Source organism: Cnephaeus nilssonii (assembly GCF_951640355.1).
Source record: "Cnephaeus nilssonii genome assembly, chromosome: 8".
In the NCBI taxonomy this organism is placed as follows: domain Eukaryota; kingdom Metazoa; phylum Chordata; class Mammalia; order Chiroptera; family Vespertilionidae; genus Cnephaeus; species Cnephaeus nilssonii.
In genome coordinates, this window is record NC_137079.1 from 40,689,607 (window position 1) to 40,711,465 (window position 21,859).

The 21,859-nt window shown below is 44.4% G+C and overlaps 1 protein-coding gene across 1 annotated transcript in view; it reads left to right on the forward strand.

The window, feature by feature from the left end:
• Window positions 1-13,960, forward strand: part of SLC15A1 (solute carrier family 15 member 1) — a 51,441-nt gene extending 37,481 nt beyond the window's left edge. Inside the window, exons 17-23 of the mRNA XM_079779108.1 lie at window positions 1,059-1,205; window positions 2,733-2,782; window positions 9,098-9,205; window positions 9,327-9,432; window positions 10,285-10,428; window positions 11,559-11,666; window positions 12,630-13,960. Coding sequence (XP_079635234.1) covers window positions 1,059-1,205; window positions 2,733-2,782; window positions 9,098-9,205; window positions 9,327-9,432; window positions 10,285-10,428; window positions 11,559-11,666; window positions 12,630-12,824 — 858 coding nt within the window. The 3' untranslated portion in view covers window positions 12,825-13,960. The remainder of the gene's footprint in view (window positions 1-1,058; window positions 1,206-2,732; window positions 2,783-9,097; window positions 9,206-9,326; window positions 9,433-10,284; window positions 10,429-11,558; window positions 11,667-12,629) is intronic.
• The last annotated feature ends 7,899 nt before the right edge of the window (window positions 13,961-21,859 follow it).

Sequence of the window (21,859 nt, forward strand, 5' to 3'; positions counted from 1 at the left end):
TTTTAACAAGCTTTTCAGTGATATTTCTCTGCTGGTGCATAAACCACACTTTAAATAGCAAGATCTGCATCGGTAGTCCTCCAGCAGGGGCAATATAATGGGAGAGAAGTTTATAAAAACTTGCTCTTTTGTGAACTCCTAAAAGATCTAGTTAGAAGAAATTCAGCACTCACAAAATACTTCAAAAGTGTGTAAATTATCTTTTTTTATGGACTTCTTCCCTTTTGTATTCTAACTCTCCTAATAATGGTTAGTTTCCAAGCTAATTCACATGCCTGTTGCACCCACAATGGAGCCACACTGACTGCTAATGCCTTTAGTCTAAGATCAGGTTCCAGAAATCAGGTGTTCTGTGGTTAAGGGACATTTGACAATCTCTGGAGACATTTTTTTTTATTATCGCAACTGGAAGTGTGCTATTCTCCTAAGTAGAAGCCAGGATGCCACCACACAGTCCCTCCCGCCAACAAAGAATTACCTAGCTCCATATGTCAATAGTGCCAAGGTTAGAAAACCCTAATGTGGACATTCATTGGTCTGGATTAAAGTTCTCAATCTTGAGTCCTTATTTGGTCACCTGAAGAGCTTTGAAAATACTATCTGGGTCCCACCCCCACAGATTTTGATTGAACTTGTCTCATTCTTATTTAGACACCGTTGAAAATCACTACCTTAGATCTTGCCAAATTAATAATCTTGAAGTTAAAATTAAAAAAAAGTTTGACTCCTAATGCTTGGAGCAACCCAGTATTGATTATCTCCAGGGCTGATGCTGTTCTTTGCCCAATGATAGAAATGATTCCTATAGCATTTATCTTCATAAAACAAAATGAAAGTAAAATGCTGGATGAAAAGTGCAATTCCTGTGGTAATACTAAACAACTTCATGACAGAGTCTGTAAGGGTGGGGAGCTAAGACGTGCCAGCTCCCCAAAGGCACTTTTTGATGTGTGTGAATGTGCACTGGGAATGTCTAATAATATGCCATGACCGTGTTCAGTTACACAGTGCAGAGCAAGACTGCAGTGTTAACTATGACTCCTTTTCCCCTGTTACAGACAAATGAATTTAGGACTTTCGATTTGAACAAACTGACAAGTATAAACATTTCTTCTCCTGGATCACCAGTCACTCCAGTAATGCCTGATTTTGAGCAGGGCCATCGCCATACCCTTCTAGTGTGGGGCCCCAATTATTACCGAGTGGTAAGTAGCTGGACACCTGCAGCTGACTCTTTACTATATGTGCTATTCAAGACATGATCTTTTAGTGGTGTGACTTTTACTTCCATGTCATAATATATTAGATAACCCTCAATTTCTTGCTTCTTTAATCACACAAGTCATTTGACTTTCAATAAAAGTTTGACTGGTGGATGTGAATGGTTAACATTAAAAAATCTATAAAGAACTTTTGAGTGCCTTGGCCAGGTGGCTTGGTTGGTTGGAGCACCATCCCATACACTGGAATGTTGCAGGTTCGATTCCCAATCAGTGCACATACCCAGGTTGTGGGTTTGATCACCTGTCGGGGCATGTATGGGAGGCAACTTTTTAATGTTTCTCTCTCATCTCTTTCTCTCTCTCTCTCTCTCTCTCTCTCTCTCTCTCTCAAATCAATAGAAATGTATCCTCGGGTGAGGATTTAAAAAAAGAAAAAGAACCTTTGAGCATGGTGTGTGTGTGTGTGTGTGTGTGTGTGTGTGTGTATACATATACATAAGTCACACAGAGTATGTGTGTGCATTCTCAGTGACTTTTTGAAATAAAGTTTAAAATATATCTTTAATTGTATTAATTTTAAAACCTTGCCCTGAGTAATTGAGAAATTGGTACAGTTTCTATAAAAAGTATAGAAATATACTTTTTATAGAAAAAGCAATAAAAATACATATCAGGTAAAAGCAATAAAAATACACATAAAATATATCATGACAAAGTATAGGATCTAGCTATGCCATCCTACCTAATAAAGTAGTAATATGCAAATTGACTGCACCTTCGCTACGCTCAAGTCACGCCCACCAGCCAAAGCCACACCCACCAGCCAATCAGGGTGAGTATGCAAATTACCCAACAAAGATGGCGGTTAATTTGCATACACTGAGGGAGGGAGGAGTGAAGACTGAAGACAACTTAGAAGGAAGAGGGAGGAAAAGCGGAAAGCAAGGTGGCTGCCAGAGGGAAAGCCCCGGCGGGGCCGGGCAGCGGGGAGGAGCGGGGCGGGCGGCAGCGGCGTGCGGGTGCGGGTGCAGGCTCAGTGGCCGCAATGGTGGTGGCAGCGGCAGCGGCAGCGCACGCGGCCACAGCGGCCGCTTGCAGGATTCTTCCTGCAAATGGGCTACTAGTTTAGCATATAAAGAAGCTGTGAAGGTGTCATTGAACTAAATGAGGGAGTTGTGGATATTCTGCAAGGTGAATGTAAGTGAGCTTCTATAGAACTGCAATATTGAATTAAGACTTCTGAGTCATGTGTTTAATTAGGGAGCTGTTGAATGGATTGTTTGGAATTCTTGGAGCACAGTGTTCTGCAGAACCACTGGAAAGCAAGCATCAAAACTTGTAGAGATACATGTTAACTTCAAGGAAAACTAGGGCTGAAGGATGGAGCCCTGCAAATGTAATCATTATGCCCTTAGCTCCCAGGATAAATGTCATCATTCTTCTCAGAGGCTGAAATGGTCATCTAAATGTATTCTAAAGAATTAGATTTTAACACATTTTCTTTCTCAGATAAAGGATGGCCTTAACCAGAAGCCAGAAAAAGGAGAAAATGGAGTCAGGTATGTGTATGTCTTTTCTTGTAAAAAATATATTTTATTGATTTTTTTACAGAGAGGAATGGAGAGGGAGAAGGATATAGAGTTAGAAACATCAATGAGAGAGAAACATTGATTCAGCTGCCTCCTACAAACTCCCTACTGGGGATGTGCCCACAACCAAGGTACATGCCCTTGACCGGAATCAAACCTGGGACCCTTCAGTCCACAGGCTGACGCTCTATCCACTGAGCCAAACCAGTTAGGGCAGGTATGTGTATGTCTTTAAAAATTAAGTTGTATCAGCTTCTTATGGAAGTAATGTATACCCATGGTAATGTCCAACTGTAACAAGGATATAAAATGAGAATATGGTTTTATCCCAAGAGGATATGCTGGTTCAATGTTTTTAAAAAATTAACCAATATAATTCATTATCTTAAAAACTAGAGAGGAAAATCCATAAAACCATATCAATTGATGCAGAAAAAAAAGCATTTGATAAAATTCAGTATCCATTTCTGAGAAAAATTCCCAGCAAACTAGTAATTGAAGGGAACTTTCTTACTCAGAAAAAGGATATCTTTAAAAAATCCCCAGGCTACCATTATATTTAATGGTCAGAGTCAAAGTGATCTCCCCATAAGAACAGAAACAAGGTACGATCATCTATTTTCTTTACTTATGTTCAACATCCTTCCAGAGGCTAATGCAATAAGACAATAAAAATAAGTAAAAGTATCTAGATTGAAAAGGGAGAAATAAAACTCACTACTCACAGATGGCATAATTATCTGCATAGAACATCCCAAGAACTCTACAAGAAAATCTCATGGAATCAATAAGTGAGTTTAGAAAGAGTCCAAGGTACAAGGCCAACCAGAAAACAAGCATATTTCTATACACCAGCAGTGAACAATTGGACTGAAACTTTAAATAACATTTACAGTAGCTCCAAAATAAGGTGAAATACTAGTTATAAGTCTAAGGAAACATATATACGATTTGAGAATTGAAGCTACAAAAGGCTTAGGAAAGAAATCAGTGAAGAGCTAAATAAATGGGGAGATATACTGGGTTCATTAATTAGAAGACTTAACATTGTAAAGATGTCAGTTCTCCCCAAATTGATCTGAGGTTTATTGAAATTCTTATCAAAATCATAGTATTATTTTTCATTTATTTTTTCCAGTTTTATTGAGTTATAACTGACAATGTTGTATATATATTTAAAGTATACAATATCATGATTTAATGTATGTATACTATGTGAAGTATTTCCACAATTAATTTAATACATCCATTATCTCACAGTTACCTTATTGTGATAAGAATGCTTAGGAGCTAATCTGTTAGCAAATTTCAAGTATACAATGCGGTATTATTTCCTATAGTCACCATGTCATATATTAGATCCTCAGAGCTTATTCATCTTAGAACTAAAAGTTTATACCCTTTACTGAACATCTCATCATTTCCCACTCCCTGGTCCCTGGCAACCACCATTCTACTCTCTATTCTATGAGTTCAGCTTTTTTTTTTTTTTTAAGATTCCACATATAAATGATATCATACAGTACTTGTCTTTCTCTGACTAATTTATTTCACTTATCATATGCCCTCCAGGTCCATCCATGCTGTCACAATGGCAGGATTTTTCTCTTTTTATGGATGATTCATGTTCTATTACATATAACATATGTTATATACATAATAAAAACTTTCATATGTATGAAAATATTGATAAATCAGATTTCATCCTAACTAGAAACATTTGTTCTATAGATCTCACTGTTAAGAGAATAAAAGGATAATCTACATACTGGTGGAAAATATTTACAAATCATATATCTGGCATAGAATTTGCATCTAGAATATATAAATTACTGTCAAAACTTAATAATAAGAAAATAACCCAGTTAAAAAACAGAGCAAAGGATTTTAACAGACATCTCAGCAGAAAAGAATACTAATGGCAAGGAAACACATGAAAAAATGTTCAATATCCTTGGCCACTAAGGAAATATAAATTGAAACCACAGTGAGTTCATGACACCTATTGGATGGCTATAACATATTTTTAAACTGACAATGGATTAAGGCCACCCTAATTAATTTTACCTCTTTAAAGATCCTGTCTTCAAATACAGTCATATTATAGGTACAGAAATCATTCATGTAGATAATGTGATTGTATGCTTCCTTAGTTTCTAAAAAAATCTCAAACTTAAAATTTGAAAAAAAAGCTATGCAAAGGTCTGGCTGTAAGTTCAGTTTATTTCAACCCTGTCATACTGATAAAAATACTTTAAGGAGGAAATGAGAGAGAGACATAGTGGCCTCAAGTAGATTCAAAAAGAAACCTTCATTTAAAAAGTTGTGAAGGTTTTACTAAAGATACTGGAACAACTGGAAATTCACATGCAAAAGACTGAAGTTAGACCTTCCCGACCTGATACCACACACAAAAATTAAATCAATGGATCATAAACATAATATAATGAAAACAATAAAATTTCTAGAAGAATAACAGGCGTAAATGTTTGTTACCTTGGGTTAGGTAATGGTCTTTTAGGTATGAAACTAAAAGCACAAGCAACAAAATAAAATAATAACAACTTGGGTTTCATCAAAATTGAAAACTTTTGTGTTACAAGTGATATCATCAGAAAAGTGAAAAGACAATTCACAGAATTAGTGAATATGTCTGCAAATCATGTATCTGATGAGATATATTCTGAATATTTAAAGAATTCTTACAAATCAATAATAATATGATAGGTAACCCAGTTTTTTAAAGGGACAAATATTTGAATTGAAATTTTTCCAAAGAAAATATACAGATGCCCAAAAGCCCATGAAAAGGCTCTCAACATTATTAGTCATTAGGGAATTACTGTGATTTGACTAATGAAAATCAAAACCACAATGAGATTTCACACTCACTAGGCTCTGACAAATACAGACAATAATAAACTGCTGGTGTAAATGTAAAATGAAGCAACCACTTTGAAAAACCGTTCTTTAAAAGGTTTAACATGGAGTTACCATATGATCCCAGGTATATGCCCCAAAGAAATGAAAACATATGTCTACCCAAAAGCTTGTAGATGAATGTTCATAGAAGCATTACTCACAATAGACAAAATGTGGAAATAACTCAAATGCCCAAACTGATAAATAAACTGTGGTCTACCCATTCGATGAAATATTGCTTAGTCATAAAAAGGAATGAAGTACTGATATATGCTACATAACATGAATGCACCTTAAAAACATTATGCTAAGTGAAAGAAGCCAACTGGAAATACCCCATCTTATATGATTCCATTTACATGAAATGGCAGGCAAATCTATAGAGACAGCAGATTAGTGGTTGCCAGGGACTGAGCAGGGGCAAAGGGAGTCACTGCTAATGGGCATTGAGTTTCTCTGGAGTGATGAGAATTAGATTATTATGATGGTTACACAACCCTGTGGACATACTAAAGCCACTGAATTGTACACTTTAAATTGGCCTGAATTTTGGTGGTATAGAAATTTATTCACAAAGCTGTTTTTTAAAAAAATGAGAAGGACCCAGTCTCTCAGCACCTTGGTTATTCTTTAAGGAACTGGTCCCATCTTGTCATTTTCTCAGCTGGTTCCCATTCTCCATACCTCGTTCCATATTCACTTCGTAGCCTTCGATCCTGGCACTTCTAAGAGGTCCAAGGTGCCTTGAGCCTAGGACTGGCTGTGTCTGATCAAAGCTAGTAGAGCTCAGTAAATTATGGGTTGGGACTCTCCTCACCCTTCAAAACACTCAGAGTGTTTGCTGCTTATGCTCAACTATTTTCTATCTTTTCTATGTGTTTTCATGTGAAAACACATCTGATATGTAGGATGTTGTATCTTTCTTTAGATTATGTTCATTCTTGTTGGTATTTTATACCAGCCTGAGGCATATGTCAGGCAGGTAATAGTACCCTAGTACTCTAGTCTGAGGGTGGGATTTATTCAGAGCCTTATCCTATACTAGAGGCCCGGTGCACGAAATTCGTGCACGGAGGGGGGTTGTCCCTCAGCCCAGCCTGTACCCTCTCCAATCTGGGACCCCTCAAGGGATGTCCGACTGCCCGTTTAGGCCCGATCCCGGTGGGATCGGGCCTAAACGGGCAGTCGGACATCCCTCTCACAATCCAGGACTGCTGGCTCCCAACTGCTTGCCTGCCTGCCTTCCTGATTGCTCCTAACCACTTCTGCCTGCCAGCCTGATCACCCCCTAACCACTCTGCTGCCAGCCTGTTTGCCCCCAACTTCCCTCCTCTGACGGCCTGGTCACCCCTAACTGCCCTCTCCGGCAGGGGTGATCACCTCCAACTGCCCTCCCTTGCAGGCCTGGTCCTTCTCAACTGCCCTCCCTTGCGGGCCGGTGCCTCCCAACTGCCCTCTCCTGCTGGCCATCTTGTGGTGGCCATCCTGTGTCCACATCGGGGCAGGATCTTTGACCACATGGGGGCAGCTATATTGTGTGTTGCAGTGATGATCAATCTGCATATTACTCTTTTATTAGATAGGATAAAGGCCTGGTACAGGGGTGGGGGCCAGCTGGTTTGCCGTGAAGGGCGTCCCGGATCAGGTGGGGGTTCCCTTGGGGTGTGGGGTGGCCTGAGCGAGGGGCCTGTGGTGGTTTGCAGGCCGGCCACGCCCCCTGGCAACCCAAGCAGTGGCCCTGGTATCTGGAATTTATTTTCCTTCTACAATTGAAACTTTGTAGCCTGGAGCAAAGCCAAGCCTGGGGCTCCCTCTGAGGCCGCAGCCATTTGTGTTGGGGTTATAATTGAAACTTTGTAGTCTTAAAAGGAGGCCTGGGCCAGGCCAGGGTGTGCGGAAAGCTTTGCTTCTCCTGTTGCCGGTGGCAACCCTGGCCTGCTCTCTCAAGCTCCATTCTGCCGCCATTTGTTTGAATTTGTTTACCTTCTATAATTGAAACTTTGTAGCTTGAGTGGAGGCTTAGGCCTGCAACGGCTATGGAAAGTTTGGCTTCCTCTGTTACCTGGGAAACCTTGCTTTCTGTGGCTGTAGCCATCTTGGTTTGGGTTAATTTGCATACTCACTCTGATTGGATGGTGGGCGTGGCTTGTGGGCATGGCTTGTGGGTGTGTCGGAGGTATGGTCAATTTGCATATTTGTCTATTATTAGATAGGATAGTAAAGAGGTAATGTGCAAATTGACCATCACTCTAACACACAAGATGCACCCTCCATGTGGTCAAAGATGGCTGCCCCAATGTGGACACAAGATGGTCGCCACAAGATGGCCAGCAGGGGAGGGCAATTGTGAGCGATCAGGCCTGCAGGGGAGGGCAGTTGGGGGGGACAAGGCCTGCAGGGGAAGGCAGTTGGGGGGGGGGGGTCCCAGGCCTGCAGGGGAGGGCAGTTAGGGGCAATTGGGTCGGCAGGGGAGTAGTTAGGTGTCAATCAGGCTGGCAGGGGAGTGGTTAGAGGATGATCAGGCTGGCAGGCAGAAGTGGTTAGGGGCAATCAGGCAGGCAGGCGGTTGGGAGCCAGCAGTCCTGGATTGTGAGAGGGATGTCTAACTTACTGGGATCAGGCCTAAACGGGCAGTAGGACATCCCTTGAGGGGTCCCAGATTGGAGAAGGTGCAGGCTGGGCTGTGGGACACACACACACACACACACACACACACACACTGTGCACATATTTCATGCACCGGGCCTCTAGTAAGTTATAAAGCCAGGGCCCAGGCCCAAGGGTCTACTTCCTAACTTCATATTCTGCCCACTGTCTCGCTTTTGAATGGTTCCTCTTAATCTTTGATAAAAAGCAGCTTTGACCATTTGGAGCAGTATTCATTCTACCTATTATGACACACCGGGTTCCATTTTCTATATTAATCACCTATCAAACTACACCAAGTGGAATGCCTAAGGATGTCAGACCTGAGTTTAATTCATACGTTCTCAGCAACTTCTGGTCTTTCACCACATTAGCTCTAAAGCTTCTGAAGCAAGGAGCGCAAAGGCATAGCTACCTTCTTAAAGAGGAAGGGATCAGCACCTAGTTCAGCCTGTACCTACTATCCCAAACATCACTGAAATAGTTCCTAGTCACAATGGACTTAGAACAGTTCCTGGCATTTAACTGTATTGAGTAAATTGCTTTCGGTGTGTCCTTAGGAGTGGGTGAGCCTGGCATTGCTTACCTTCTGCCTTTACTCTAGACATCTTCGGTTCCCTCTGACAGGGAGCATAGCCCTGCTCCAGGTGCAAATACTGTGGCTGAGAGCAAATCATTCCCTAGTCCAGCCACAAGAAAGATGGTTTTCTGTTTCAGATTTGTAAATGCTTTCGGTGGGAGCTTCAACGTCACAATGGATGGGATCCTATACGAAGACATTACCAGTTACAATGCCAGCACATATAAGTTTTTTTCTTACGGCACGTGAGTACCTATACTGAATACTTTGTTCCAAACTTTATGGATTCCAAGTCTCATTCTTTAAACAGTACATTGAAACTTTTAATACCCAGAATGTAACCTATATTCTTCTTTCTTTCCATAGAAAAAACATCACGCTAAGCTCAGCAGAGATTCCAGGGCGCTGCAATAACTCTTTTGAATCAACCAACTTTGGATTCGGTAGTGCATATACCTATGTAATCACCACGGTTAGTAGCCCATTCCATCAAGCCAGAAGTGCTACTCAAACGGTCTTCATCTGAATCCTGAAGACACTTAGGACATAGTCATGTTTTAACCAGAGTGATATTAGGATCTGTATTTTTAAATGGGCTTAGAATTAATCAAGTTCACCACCAAGTCTTTAACTTGTCATTGACTTAAGTTCACTGTTAGGATAACATTGAGCAGACTGACTTACTCTCACCAAAACTTCATGTTGACCCGTATCTGATGCTCTTAGTACACAGAGATGACAATCTTTGAAACAAACCTGACTCCCAACCTACTCTCTTATTTAAAAAGGAATACACAAGGGGACATATTTTCAAATCCCACCATAGCTATCTCATCACGAGTACAAATTGCAATGCTACATATTTACATTGAAAATGTGTACTTACTTGCCCTAGCCTGTGTTTCCCAGGGGTTAGAGCATTAGCCTGTGGACAGAAGGGTCTCTGGTTCAATTCCAGTCAAGGGCATGTACCTCTTTGTAGGTTTGATCCCCAAGCGTGCGGGAGGCAACCAATCGAAGTGTCTCTCTCACATCAATGTTTCTTTCTCTCTGTCTTTCCCCCTCCCTTCCACTCTCTCTAAAATTCAATGGGACAAAAATATCCTCAGGTGAGGGTTAGTAAATAAATAAAGATAGATAGATAGATAGATAGATAGATAGATAGATAGATAAAAATTTAAAGAAAAGAAAATGTGTGCTTACTTGGCAAATCATTTGACGTAACTCTAGAAGTCAAAACTTAATTTTCCAATTTGAGCAATTTTCACTTTAGCAGCAATCTTGATTTTCATTTCTTTTTCTCACTTTTGCCTTATTGGTTTAGAGTGATGGATGCCCTAAACTGAATGTATTTGAAGATATTGCACCCAACACAGTTAACATGGCCCTGCAAATCCCACAGTATTTCCTCATGACCTGCGGCGAGGTGGTTTTCTCTGTCACCGGACTGGAGTTCTCATACTCTCAGGTTTCTTGTTCATTTTTTTACCACCCTTCCTCTACTCTGCCTTCAAAACACTGCTGGGACTTCATTTAAATCGGTGTTAGCTGTATATTTATAGTTCAGAAAAGCTCTAGAAAGCATTATGGTATATTCCACCAAACCAGGTTTTTGAGGTCACCACGCCTTGTCTTTATTGACTGATAGCATTACTATTTAGCTTTGTGAGTGTGTATATCATCTGTGTCTATATTCCCACAGTCATACTCAGAGGTTTATAGTCCTAAGTAGGAAAAACTATATTAACAACGGTCACCAGGGTCATGAGAGTCAGGGGCTCTTCTTTCTGAAACAAACAAATGGTATCAATGGTTCCTAGCAGTGCTCACTTCCAGGCCTGTGTCCTCATTATCGTATGGTTCAGTCATGGTCTCTCTGTAGCTCCTAGTCAACACACAGATTAGGGCCTAGATTTTAAACATTAAAAAAAAAACATTGCTTAGTGTATATTACATCAATGAGGCAACGTTTGCCAATACCTGACTCAGGGCTTAATTTCTGAATGATTTTATCAGAGCTACAGTTATAGTCAGTGTATGCCCATCATATCTAGTACCTTCAAGTTTTGCAGTTAAAAATTGTTAATATGAGCTGGATGATCCCTTTCTGTGGTGACCTCACAGGAGATGATATAACATAGATAACAGAAGTGAGAAGAGAGGCTTTGGTGATGTGGCAGAGAAGCTCACAGGAGAGCAAGCTCAGAGCGCAGCCGCCATGGGGGGTGGGGGGAATGGGACAGGAGGCCGGGGTGGGGGGAGGAAGGGGCGGGAAGGTGATGGGATGGCTTTGCCTGGAAGCCCTTCTGTAGAAATAGGATTCGTTCACCTGTAGCTTTGTCTGTCTAACTAAGATGGCAACTTTGCAAGTACGTGGAGAGTGAAAAATATAGGTTCCTTGAGGGTTCCTTGTATGTTCGTGCCACTTGAAGATTTGGGGTATCTTGCTACCCAAGCAGTTTATCCCTTTTACATTCAAACCAGCCTGGCCTTTAATGTGCATTTTTAGGGTGACCGCTTACATAAAGGAATCGCTGGCTGTGTTCTCTTGCTGAGGTGGAGACCCAGATTGGCATTCTCTTTGCTCTGCTTCCTCAGGCTCCTTCCAACATGAAGTCGGTGCTGCAAGCAGGGTGGCTGCTGACAGTGGCTGTGGGCAACATCATCGTGCTCATCGTGGCAGGAGCAGGCCAGATCAAGGAACAGGTAGGGGTGGGGGAGGAGAGCTACCTTTGTCTCATCGATCAGTGGTCCTCATGCTGACCCTTCCTAGCCATCTCCATACGCACGGTCATCCCAGTGAGCGGCGGAATAAAACCGCCAGACCGGCCAGATGGGGCGGTTACCAAATGGTCTTATGGCCAAGTATGTGCTGATTCTTCTCACTTCCACTGGGTGTTATACAGTTGAAAAGTAACAACCAAAATAACCAGATTGAGCTAACATACATACACCCTGATGCCGTTTACTATCAAAGAACAGGTCTTTCCTGGCTTCTGTGAATGCAACGTAATGGCCCCAAACTAGGCATGTTATCCAGAAACTGGCATTATTCCTAAAGTTAAAGGCATCCTAAAGGTGGTTGTAATTTCTCCGACTGAAATAAAGTAAGGGCTTTAAACGCTCTCCTTCAGCACATCAGCATATCCTCATAAGGGGGTTGGCCCTTACCCCGCCCCATCAGTTTCATTACTCCCCCGACCGGGTCCCCTCAGAGCATGCGCTATGGCTGCGAGCTCATGGGCTCAAGGTACTGCAAAGGATAGCATGGGGCTCTTCCCTTCAAACAGTTCAGCATATTCTTTTTCTTTCAAGAGTACTGCCTGGTGTTGCTTTGGTCTCCCAGGGCCCAGCTATGTGCCTTACGACTTGGGTTTTTCAGAAATTTTCCCTCATCTTCCCAAAGTCTTGTGTTTCTACTTTCCAGTGCTATAAGAAAGAATGTTATCTTGGTACTTGAGCATTCATAAAAGCTGGCCCTTCTGTATCTGTGGCAATTACTGACCATTCTATATCTATGGCAGAAGCCTACCAATGTTCCCTAACAATTTAATGTCAAAGTACCTTCCATCTGGGCATAGCAAGAAAATATACATGTGCTATATTCACTACTATAACTGAGATTGTTTGGTGTTTTTTTTTCCTGCTCCAACTCCAATTTCTTCAAAGTGGGCCGAGTACGTTCTGTTTGCTTCGTTGCTTCTGGCTGTCTGCATAATCTTTGCCATCATGGCTCGATTCTATACTTACATCAATCCAGCAGAAATTGAAGCTCAGTTTGATCAGGATGAAAAAAAGAAGAAGCCAGAAAACATATATGCCGAAATAGATCCCGCCTCACAGACGTTGCAGACAAAGATGTGAATGTCAGGAAGCCAGTGGAGGATGAATTGGGCCCAGAGTGTGCCCTGACTTGTGTCTCCAGGTGGCAGGACGCCGTTGGATGGCCCCTAATGGGGAAGATACCAGCATTATGAACCAAGCCAACAAAGCAATTTTCTAAGCAGCCCTCAGTGAACCTAAAACTCTGAAGAAGTCTTTTTTTTTAAGAGAAATATTATTTAAAGTACACATGCATGCACATACACATTTTTACAGCACTATGAGCATTCCCTGCATTCAACTCTTTTCCTGTCACACAAATGAAGTTATTTGGGACTAACTTAATTGTTGGAAAAAGTGACCAAGTTCCATATGGTTTGCATTCTAACACTATCTGAAAACAATGTTAAACGAGTCCAGAGACAATGTGAAAGTGAATTTATAGGCTTACGGATGGTATATAATAAGCTAGTATTAACTGATACCTTTACCCTTTTTGTTTTGTTTTGTTTTGTTTTTCCAGTCCCTACCTCTTTTTAAATTATGTGTAACTTAAAAAACTACTCAGGTAAAAGTCAATAATGATTTTTAGAGTCTCAATGGTATGAAATAAATTCCTGTTCTTAAGAATAAATGTCTGCATGTCTTTAGGTAGAGCAATTCTAAACATGTTTCCTGATTATCAAAGCTGGACACACGTTAAAATTTCATCAGAGGTTGATAAAAGCATGAACAAAAGAAATGCCCACATTAATACATGAAAGGAACATGAAATATGGAGGTTTGTTTCTTCCTGGTTTTATTCTCCCTAGGGATATGAAATTCGTGCCCGGTGCATGAAATTCATGCACGGGGTGGGGGGGTTCCTCACCCCGGCCTACACCCTCTTCAATCCAGGACCCCTCAGGGAATGTCCAACTGCCGGATGTCCGACTGATGCTGGCTCCTAACCACCCACCTACCTGCCTGCCTGATCGCCCCTAACCACTCTGCCTGCCTGGTCACCCCTAACTGCCCTCCTCTGCCAGTTGGATCATCCCTAACTGCCCTCCCCTGCCAGCCTGGTCACCCCTAATTGCTTTCCTCTGCCAGCCTGGTCACCCCTAACCACCTCTGCCTCGGCCCCTGCCACCATGGCTTTGTCTGGAAGGACGTCCAGAACCTGTCCCGTCTAATTAGCATATTACCCTTTTATTACCAAGATCTTTCTATGTACATATTTATGTACCATCTCAACGTGATTTTTTCAGTACTAAAGCATTTTTCTGCTTAAATAAAAATTCTTCTAAACCATTACAAACACTGAATGCCTAATTCATTCTATAGATACATTTCATTTAACCATTCCCAGGTTTCAGACCCAAAACAAGTCTACATTAGCACTCTTCTAAAAACAAGCCACTGATCTTAGACAAACTTGTACACAGCCCTGAATGCTGGAACTGGTTCCTGGATTGGCAAGAAGGGCCCATGCTGGACCTCTGAGGTGTTTCATGCACATGCTTGTCATTGCACTGTGGACACAGAATGAAGCTGGTGGGGAAAGGGGGGGGGGACTCTAAATCCAGAGAGAAATTCACATGAGATGACCACACCTCACTGAAGACTTGCTCCACCCTTAGGATCAAGTGCTCATTCCTTAACTGGGTCCCATGAGGCTCCTTTTTCTCTGGACATAGCTCTCTGCTCTCTGTTCACTCTGATCTAACCAACAGTGAGTTTCTTCAAGTTCCTGGAATGCATCAGGTTCTCACTTCCAGGTCAAAGGCTAAAGAAAAATCAAATCCTGAGACACTTATTCTCTACCTACTGTTCACTCAACCTCTCCATCTGGCTAGGTCCTCTTCATTTTCAGGATTCAGGCTACTTCCTCCAAGAGTTTCCCTGCCCCCATTCCCCTGCATTGGGTTGTGTCTCCTTTGAGGTCTCTCCAAGCACACACCCTCACTGTATTGTAACTATCTAGTTTTCCATAGACCGAAGCTTTCTGCATGCACCCTGTTCTGCTTTCATTCTCTAGAACACAGTAGGCCTCTACGTGTTAAATAAATGTGAACCTCAGGCTGGAGGAGTGAGATGGAAGAGATGAAGAACTTAACATTCAGTAGTGATTTGAATGAGCCTAATTAATGAAGTCTAGTGTGAAAGACTAGGTACTAGTGTACAGGACGGCTAATTTTGCCTCTCTGATGATTTCTACTCTCTAACTTCTATTTTATGCCTTTGAGGGGGGAAGCTAACAGTGATGAGCATTCAATTTTCATTACTTCCCTTGTCAGTAATCAAAAGATATGCTACTTCTAACTCTTCTTGCAGCCTCAGGGTAACTTTGGGCACCTCTGGACCTCTTAGATCTCATTTTCTTCTATGAAACAGAGAGAACTCTAGATTATCTGAGTTTCAAAAATCCTTTGTTTGAGGGTGTCTGGCACACAATGGGCTTCCAAATATTTGAATGAAGACCCGCCCCTGTATGGACTCTGACGTTAACACTATAGAGTGCTTTGCATATGGATGGAAATGACTCCTACCTCATCTTCATAGGCCTTTAAATGATATGATAAAGGCACGGAGGAGAACTGGGGCACTTGGGTCATGAGGGTAGAGTTTTCAGAGTAATCTTCCCTCTGGCTATTATTTGACCACTTCCAAGCATAATTAAGACTGATGGGTGCCAACATGGGTGTTCTAGATGTGAGACATAAGACAATGGCAAATGTCATGGGGTAGGGGTGGCAGAGGGGACGCGTGAGGCCAGGTCAATAACTTCTGGTCTTCTTCCCTTTCCTCAGCCCCCATTTTTTTGTGTTTGATGCCTTCCTCTAAGTTCTGGGCTGATCAGGGTATAACAAAAATAGTACACTTGAAAGACTGGCTGACGGTTGAAGTACAATTCAACATGGGTTGGAGAGAATGGAAATGCTTTCATTGAAAATAGCAGGGCTTCATTACTTATACCAAAAAGCCAGAACATTGTGAGAAGTGTTTATAATGTTCATATGAGTCATTTTCATATCAACCTGTTCTTGTTTTGTTTCCACATTTCTCTATAAGATGTTTTTTTTTAAATTTTGTGGATGTTCTTTAGTTCTTTCCGGGTAACAAAATATTTGTTTTGCAGTCTATCTTAGACTTCACAAAATGACTTCATTAAATGTATGTTCAAGTTTGATTTTTGTTGACATTTTAGCCATAGATTTTGTCATGCATTCTGCGATTTTTTTTTTTTTTTGCAGCTTCATTTTTTTAATGACAAACAGTAGTAGTTAACACTTATTGGATACTGAGTATGTGTAGATAGCATGTTATGCACTCTGTTTACAAGCATATAACCCTTGTAACAGCTCTATAATATAGATCACTATCATTATTATTATTATTACTAGAGGCCCAGTGCATGATTGAATCATGCACGTGTAGGGTCCCCTACACGCTTTCGCTTTTCGCGGTGGAGCTGGGTGCCTGTTCGCTGGTGCACCAGGCCTTTCAGAAGCCTCTGGCGCGGCGGAGGCTTCTGAAAGGCCTGGTGCCTGAGTGGACAGGCACCCAGCTCCCATGCTTTTGATGGTCCGTGGCCACTGAGGGGGGCTACCCTGCTGTTGAGAGCTGCCGCGGACACCTGGCTACCCTGCCATTGAGAGGCGCAGCTGGGTATCCGCGGCAGGCCCCCTCAGCGGCCATGGATCTGGCCGTTGAGAGGCACAGGGGGCGGGAGTCCCGCCCCCTGCGCCTCTCAACAGCAGGGTAGCCCCCCTCAATGGCAGCAGATCCGTGCCTCTCAATGGCTGGATAGGCCACCCCGAGTCCCGCCCCCCAGCCTCCCACCGCCCAATCGTGGGTGTAGCGGAGTGATGGTAATTTACATGTTACTCTATTATTAGATAGGATTCCCATTCCACAGAGGAGAAAGCAGGCACAGAGAAACCAAGTAGTGTCTGGCTGTTTTAAAGATATGAAAACTGAGAAATACCTAGCTTAAGCAATTTACCTAAGGCCATATACCTAGTTGGCTGAGACAGGATTTGAACCTAAGCATGTCTGAACAGAAAGGCCTGTCTCTTAACCACCAGCCTATACTTGTCTCCTTTCACACAGTGAAAGGCAAACATGTGATGGTGAGAGTGATATAAAGGGGCCAAGAGCAAAATGGATGCTAGAGGGCCTCAGAGAGGCGACGGTCCACTTGAAACCCAGGGTGGACACCCCAGGGCTGGCCTAGAAGGACAAGAGGGGCTGTGTGTAGGGAGGAGAGGCCGGTAAGGCCTGCTCTCAAAGGATTAAACAGAAAAGATTCAACACATGTACCACCTTAGAAGGAGCCAGGGCCCCTGTAAGGACCTCATGATGTCCTGACAACGCTGGACCCCGCCCCCACGGGTCTGAGGTTCGCACATGCCCGCTGCCAGTGGGAGTCCCAGTGCTGGCTCCTTAAAGGTTGTGGTGATTCGCTCTGACGCTTGCCATGCAGAGGCCAGTGTCTCACCTTGAGGGGCAGCTGGCTGAGGGGCCGGGGTGGGTGTGAGGAGGAGTGGCCCTGGCGGTGCAGGAGAAGAAAGGAGGCAGGAAGCCACCACACAGGACGGCAGAGAAGTGCAGGCCCCATTGTTTTGTTTCTAATTGTGGTGAAATACACATAACAAAATCGACCATGTAGCCATTTTTTCAGTGTGCAGTTCAGTGGCATTAAGAGCCTTCACGTTGCTATGCAACCATCGCCTCCATCCATCTCCAGAACTGTTTTCATCTTGCAAACCTGAAACTTCATACCAACACCCCATTCCCTTCACCCCCTCCCCATCCCCGTCCCCCCCGCCCCCTCCCCGCCACCGCCTGGGCCTCCAGAGAAACAAGAAGCATTTCTCCTTCCAGTTGCCTCCATTGCATGATGTCAGAGGGAGCCCTGTGCATCAGGGGCCCCATCTCCAACCTGACCAAAGGCAATAAACAGGAGAGAGCCAGGCCTCTCGGCGCCCTGAGGTATGTGGGTAAGGACCCGAGTTTACTCCATCCACTGCGGTCTGACCAGGATGGCTGTCCATCTCACTTTCCTGTATTCTACTAACCTCTGGCGATTAAAGCCACCAGAGGTTTTATTGATGTAACATCTGGCTTGTTCTAAGGAGACTTGCAGAATCCATACATGTGTTTAAAGACTCCAAAGGAACATGGGTCGGATCTGCTAGGTCACCATTCTGGTGACCCTGGAACAACGAGCCTTGTACTTCTTAAGGCTGAATGTTCTGGAGGCCAGTGCGGGGCCCTAAGAGCTTCCTACTTGGGGGGGAGGCAGAGGATTGGTCCCGGCTGCAGGCCGCTGTGCCTGGGCACTGCCTCATCCTACGCACTAGGTTAATGAAGTTTCCCGTAGGTTTCCATTTCATAGGAAGCTCCTACAACACTCTCTTCTCTCTCCCACCCTCTCATCCTCCCCCCCGCAAGAAAAAGAGAGGGGGGGTTGCCAGAATTCTGCTTGGCGGCTTTCCCCAGCTTTGCAGTTGTCAGCAAAAGATGCCAAGAGCCCCTCCTTCCCGAAACTGTGCCTTTGGGCAGAGATGACATTCTCTGCTGCCCCCTGCTGTTCAGCCCAGATTTTAGTCTTTGGTAAGACTGACCTTCAAACTAAACTTCAGGAGGTCACTAGTCTTTCTTAGGTCTTGGTTTGGTTTACAAGCCTGGAAAGAACTCTTTGTACAGGGAATACCTCCCAGTGGTCGGCAAACTGCGGCTCGCGAGCCACATGCGGCTCGCGAGCCACGGTTTGCCGCTCTGTTGAGTAATGAGTTTGCCGACCACTGCCTCAGACATGTTGTGAGTTTGGTTCCAGACCTCCGCAATAAAGCAGGCATCGCAATAAAGCGAGCCACGGTCTTACTGCTTTCAGTTCGTAAAAACTGCAACTTCCGTGAAGCACAATAAAGTGAAGCCAAATAAAACAAGGTGCACCTGTATGTCTCACTCAGCTACTAAAAGCTGCAGCCCATGTGTGTCCAATAAGTATTAAGGCCCCGCAGCAGGCATGCCGGGAGCGAGGGAGTGAGCAAGCTCTCGTGATGGAATCACCGTCCTCGTAAGAAGAGGAAAGGAGCTCCCCCCTCGCCCCACAGTGAGAAGGCCGCAGCCTACAAGCCAGGAAGAGAGTCCCACCAGAAACCAACCCTGATGGCATCTTGGACTCCAGCCTCCAGAACTGTGAGAATATTCATTTCCTGTGCGTTGTTTAAGCCCCTCTCCTCCACCCCCCCCCCCAACCCCCCCCGCCAGGCTGTGATGTAGTGATAATGGCAGCCCGATATGACTAATACAGGGACCAACTGGCCCCATTTGTCAGGGGCTGAGGGAGCTCCAGGGGCGGTTCTGAGCAAACCAGGACGAGTTTATGAACCCAAATTTATGATCGGGTGTATGTAAAGTGCTTGGGCTTCCTACAGCACACAGCATACAGAAAGTGCTCTATAAGTGCTAGCAATTATCTCATTCCTCCAACAACTATTTAGTAACCTGCTCTGTGCTAAGTGTGGTTTAATACACAGGGCATACAAAATAGATAAAGCCTGCCCTTGTGGAGTTTATGAGAATTTATGATCAGGGCCTGGCTGCGACTGGTTGATAATGGGGGCTGTGTCAGGATGCAAGGACAAAGTTCGGACGGGGTTGGGCCCCGGGAGGTGGCCCTTAGGCACTGCGCTTAGCTGTCACCCTGCAGAAGTCCCAAAGGAGGCAGACACCTCCGTTGTTTCCTGTTTCTAAAAAATGGAAGCCCAAGAAGCTGGGTAGCGCTGGGGCCTGGTCAGAGGATCACAGGTGTTTTTGCCAAATGGCTCTGGGCCAGCCCAGCGGCCCCGAACTTTCCTTTTGACTAAGCAGGTTCATCACACAGCCTGGAAATTCCCCATCTTGGCCACAAGACAGCAGAAGAGAACATGTTTTGGAAAATGTGGTGCCCACCAAAAGCTTTTGCAAATGTCAGAAATGTCTTATTAGGAATTTCTCGTGAATGCACATCAGAAGGCCTCATCAGATGCTGAGTATCTATCTAAAAGTTTCTTGGGACTGGCGATTAGTGGACTTGTATTCTCTATGGGACTCGGATACAAGTTCCAGCAGGGGTCACTGTTTCTCAGTATGTCACCAGGCAGCATGTGGAACTACTGGCTTTATGTGATTTGGGAAAGAAACTCATATTTATGAAGCACTGCCTACATGCCAGAGTTTGCATTATTTTACATCTATCCTTGTCCACTCTTTATTCATTCAAAAATATTTATTAAGCTTCTACTGTTTACATGTATTTATGTAGGCCAGATGAACTAATATATGTCAGGTGTCAATAAGTGCAATGAAGCCAAAATACGCAGAGTAAGGGGACAGAGAGTGGTGAAGGCTGGTATTTTAGATGGGGTCACCAAGGAGGTCTTCTCAGAGGTGACATTTGAGCAGAGACCTGAATGGAGTATGGGAGCAAGACAGGCAAATGCCTAGGGGAAGGCCTAACTGGTTTGGGACAGTGGATAGAGCATTGGCTTGTGGACTGAAGGGTCCCAGGTTCGATTCCAGTCAAGGGCACATGCCTGGGTTGGGGTTTTATAGGATCGATCCCCAATAGGGGGCATGCAGAAGGCAGCTGATCAATGATTCTCTCTCATCATTGATGGTTTTTTTTGTTTGTTTGTTTTTAACATTTAATCACCTTTATTTATTTACTAGAAGCCCGGTGCACGAAAATCGTGCACTGGGTGGGGGGGGTCCCCTCAGCACAGCCTGCACCCTCTCGCAGTCTGGGAGCCCTTGGGGGATGTCCAACTGCCACAGAGATGAGAGAGGCTCCCGCCACCGCTGCTGCACTCACCAGCCATGAGCCTGGCTTCTGGCTGAGCGGCGCTCCCTGTGTTGAGCGTCTGCCCCTGGTGGTCAGTGCACGTCATAGCGACTGGTCATTCTGCTGTTTGGTCAATTTGCATATTAGCCTTTTATTATATAGGACTAGAAGCCCAGTGCACGAAATTCGTGCACGGCGGGGGGTTGTCCCTCAACCCAGCCTGTACCCTCTCCAATCTGGGACTCCTAGAGGGATGTCCGACTGCCCGTTTAGGCCCGATCCCACCAGGATCGGGCCTAAACGGGCAGTCGGACATCCCTCTCACAATCCAGGACTGCTGGCTCCCAACTGCTTGCCTGCCTGCCTTCCTGATTGCCCCTAACCGCTTCTGCCTGCCAGCCTGATCACCCCCAAACCACTCCGCTGCCAGCCTGGTTGATGCTTAACCGCTCCCCTGCCAGCCTGTTTGCCCCCAACTTCCCTCCTCTGCCAGCCTGGTCACCCCTAACTGCCCTCTCCTGCAGGGTTGATCACCTCCAACTGCCCTCCCTTGCAAGCCTAGTCCCTCACAACTGCCCTCCCTTGCAGGCCAGGTGCCTCCCAACTGCCCTCTCCTGCTGGCCATCTTGTGGTGGCCATCTTGTGTCCACATGGGGGCAGGATCTTTGACCACATGGGGGCAGCTATATTGTGTGTTGCAGTGATGATCAATCTGTATATTACTCTTTTATTAGATAGGATAGAGGCCTGGTGTACGGGTGGGGGCCAGCTGGTTTGCCCTGAAGGGTGTCACAGATAAGGGTGGGGGTTCCCTTGGGGTGTGGGGCGGCCTGAGTGAGGGGCCTGTGGTGGTTTGCAGGCCAGCCACGCCCCCTGGCAACCCAAGTGGAGGCCCTGGTATCTGGAATTTATTTTCCTTCTACAATTGAGACTTTGTAGCCTGGGGCGGCAGCCATTTCTGGGGCAGTTAATTCACCTTCTACAATTGAAACTTTGTAGCCTTAAGCGGGTGAGCCCGGCCAGGGTGTTCAGAAAGCTTTGCTTCCCCTGTTGCCGCCGGCAACCCTGGCCTGCTCTCTCAAGCTCCATTCTGTTGCCATTTGTTTGAATTTGTTTACCTTCTATAATTGAAACATTGTAGCTTGATTGGAGGCTTAGGCCTGCAACGGCTATGGAAAGCTTGGCTTGCTCTGTTACCTGGGAAACCTTGCTCTCTGTGGCTGTAGCCATCTTGGATTGGGGTTAATTTGCATACTCGCCC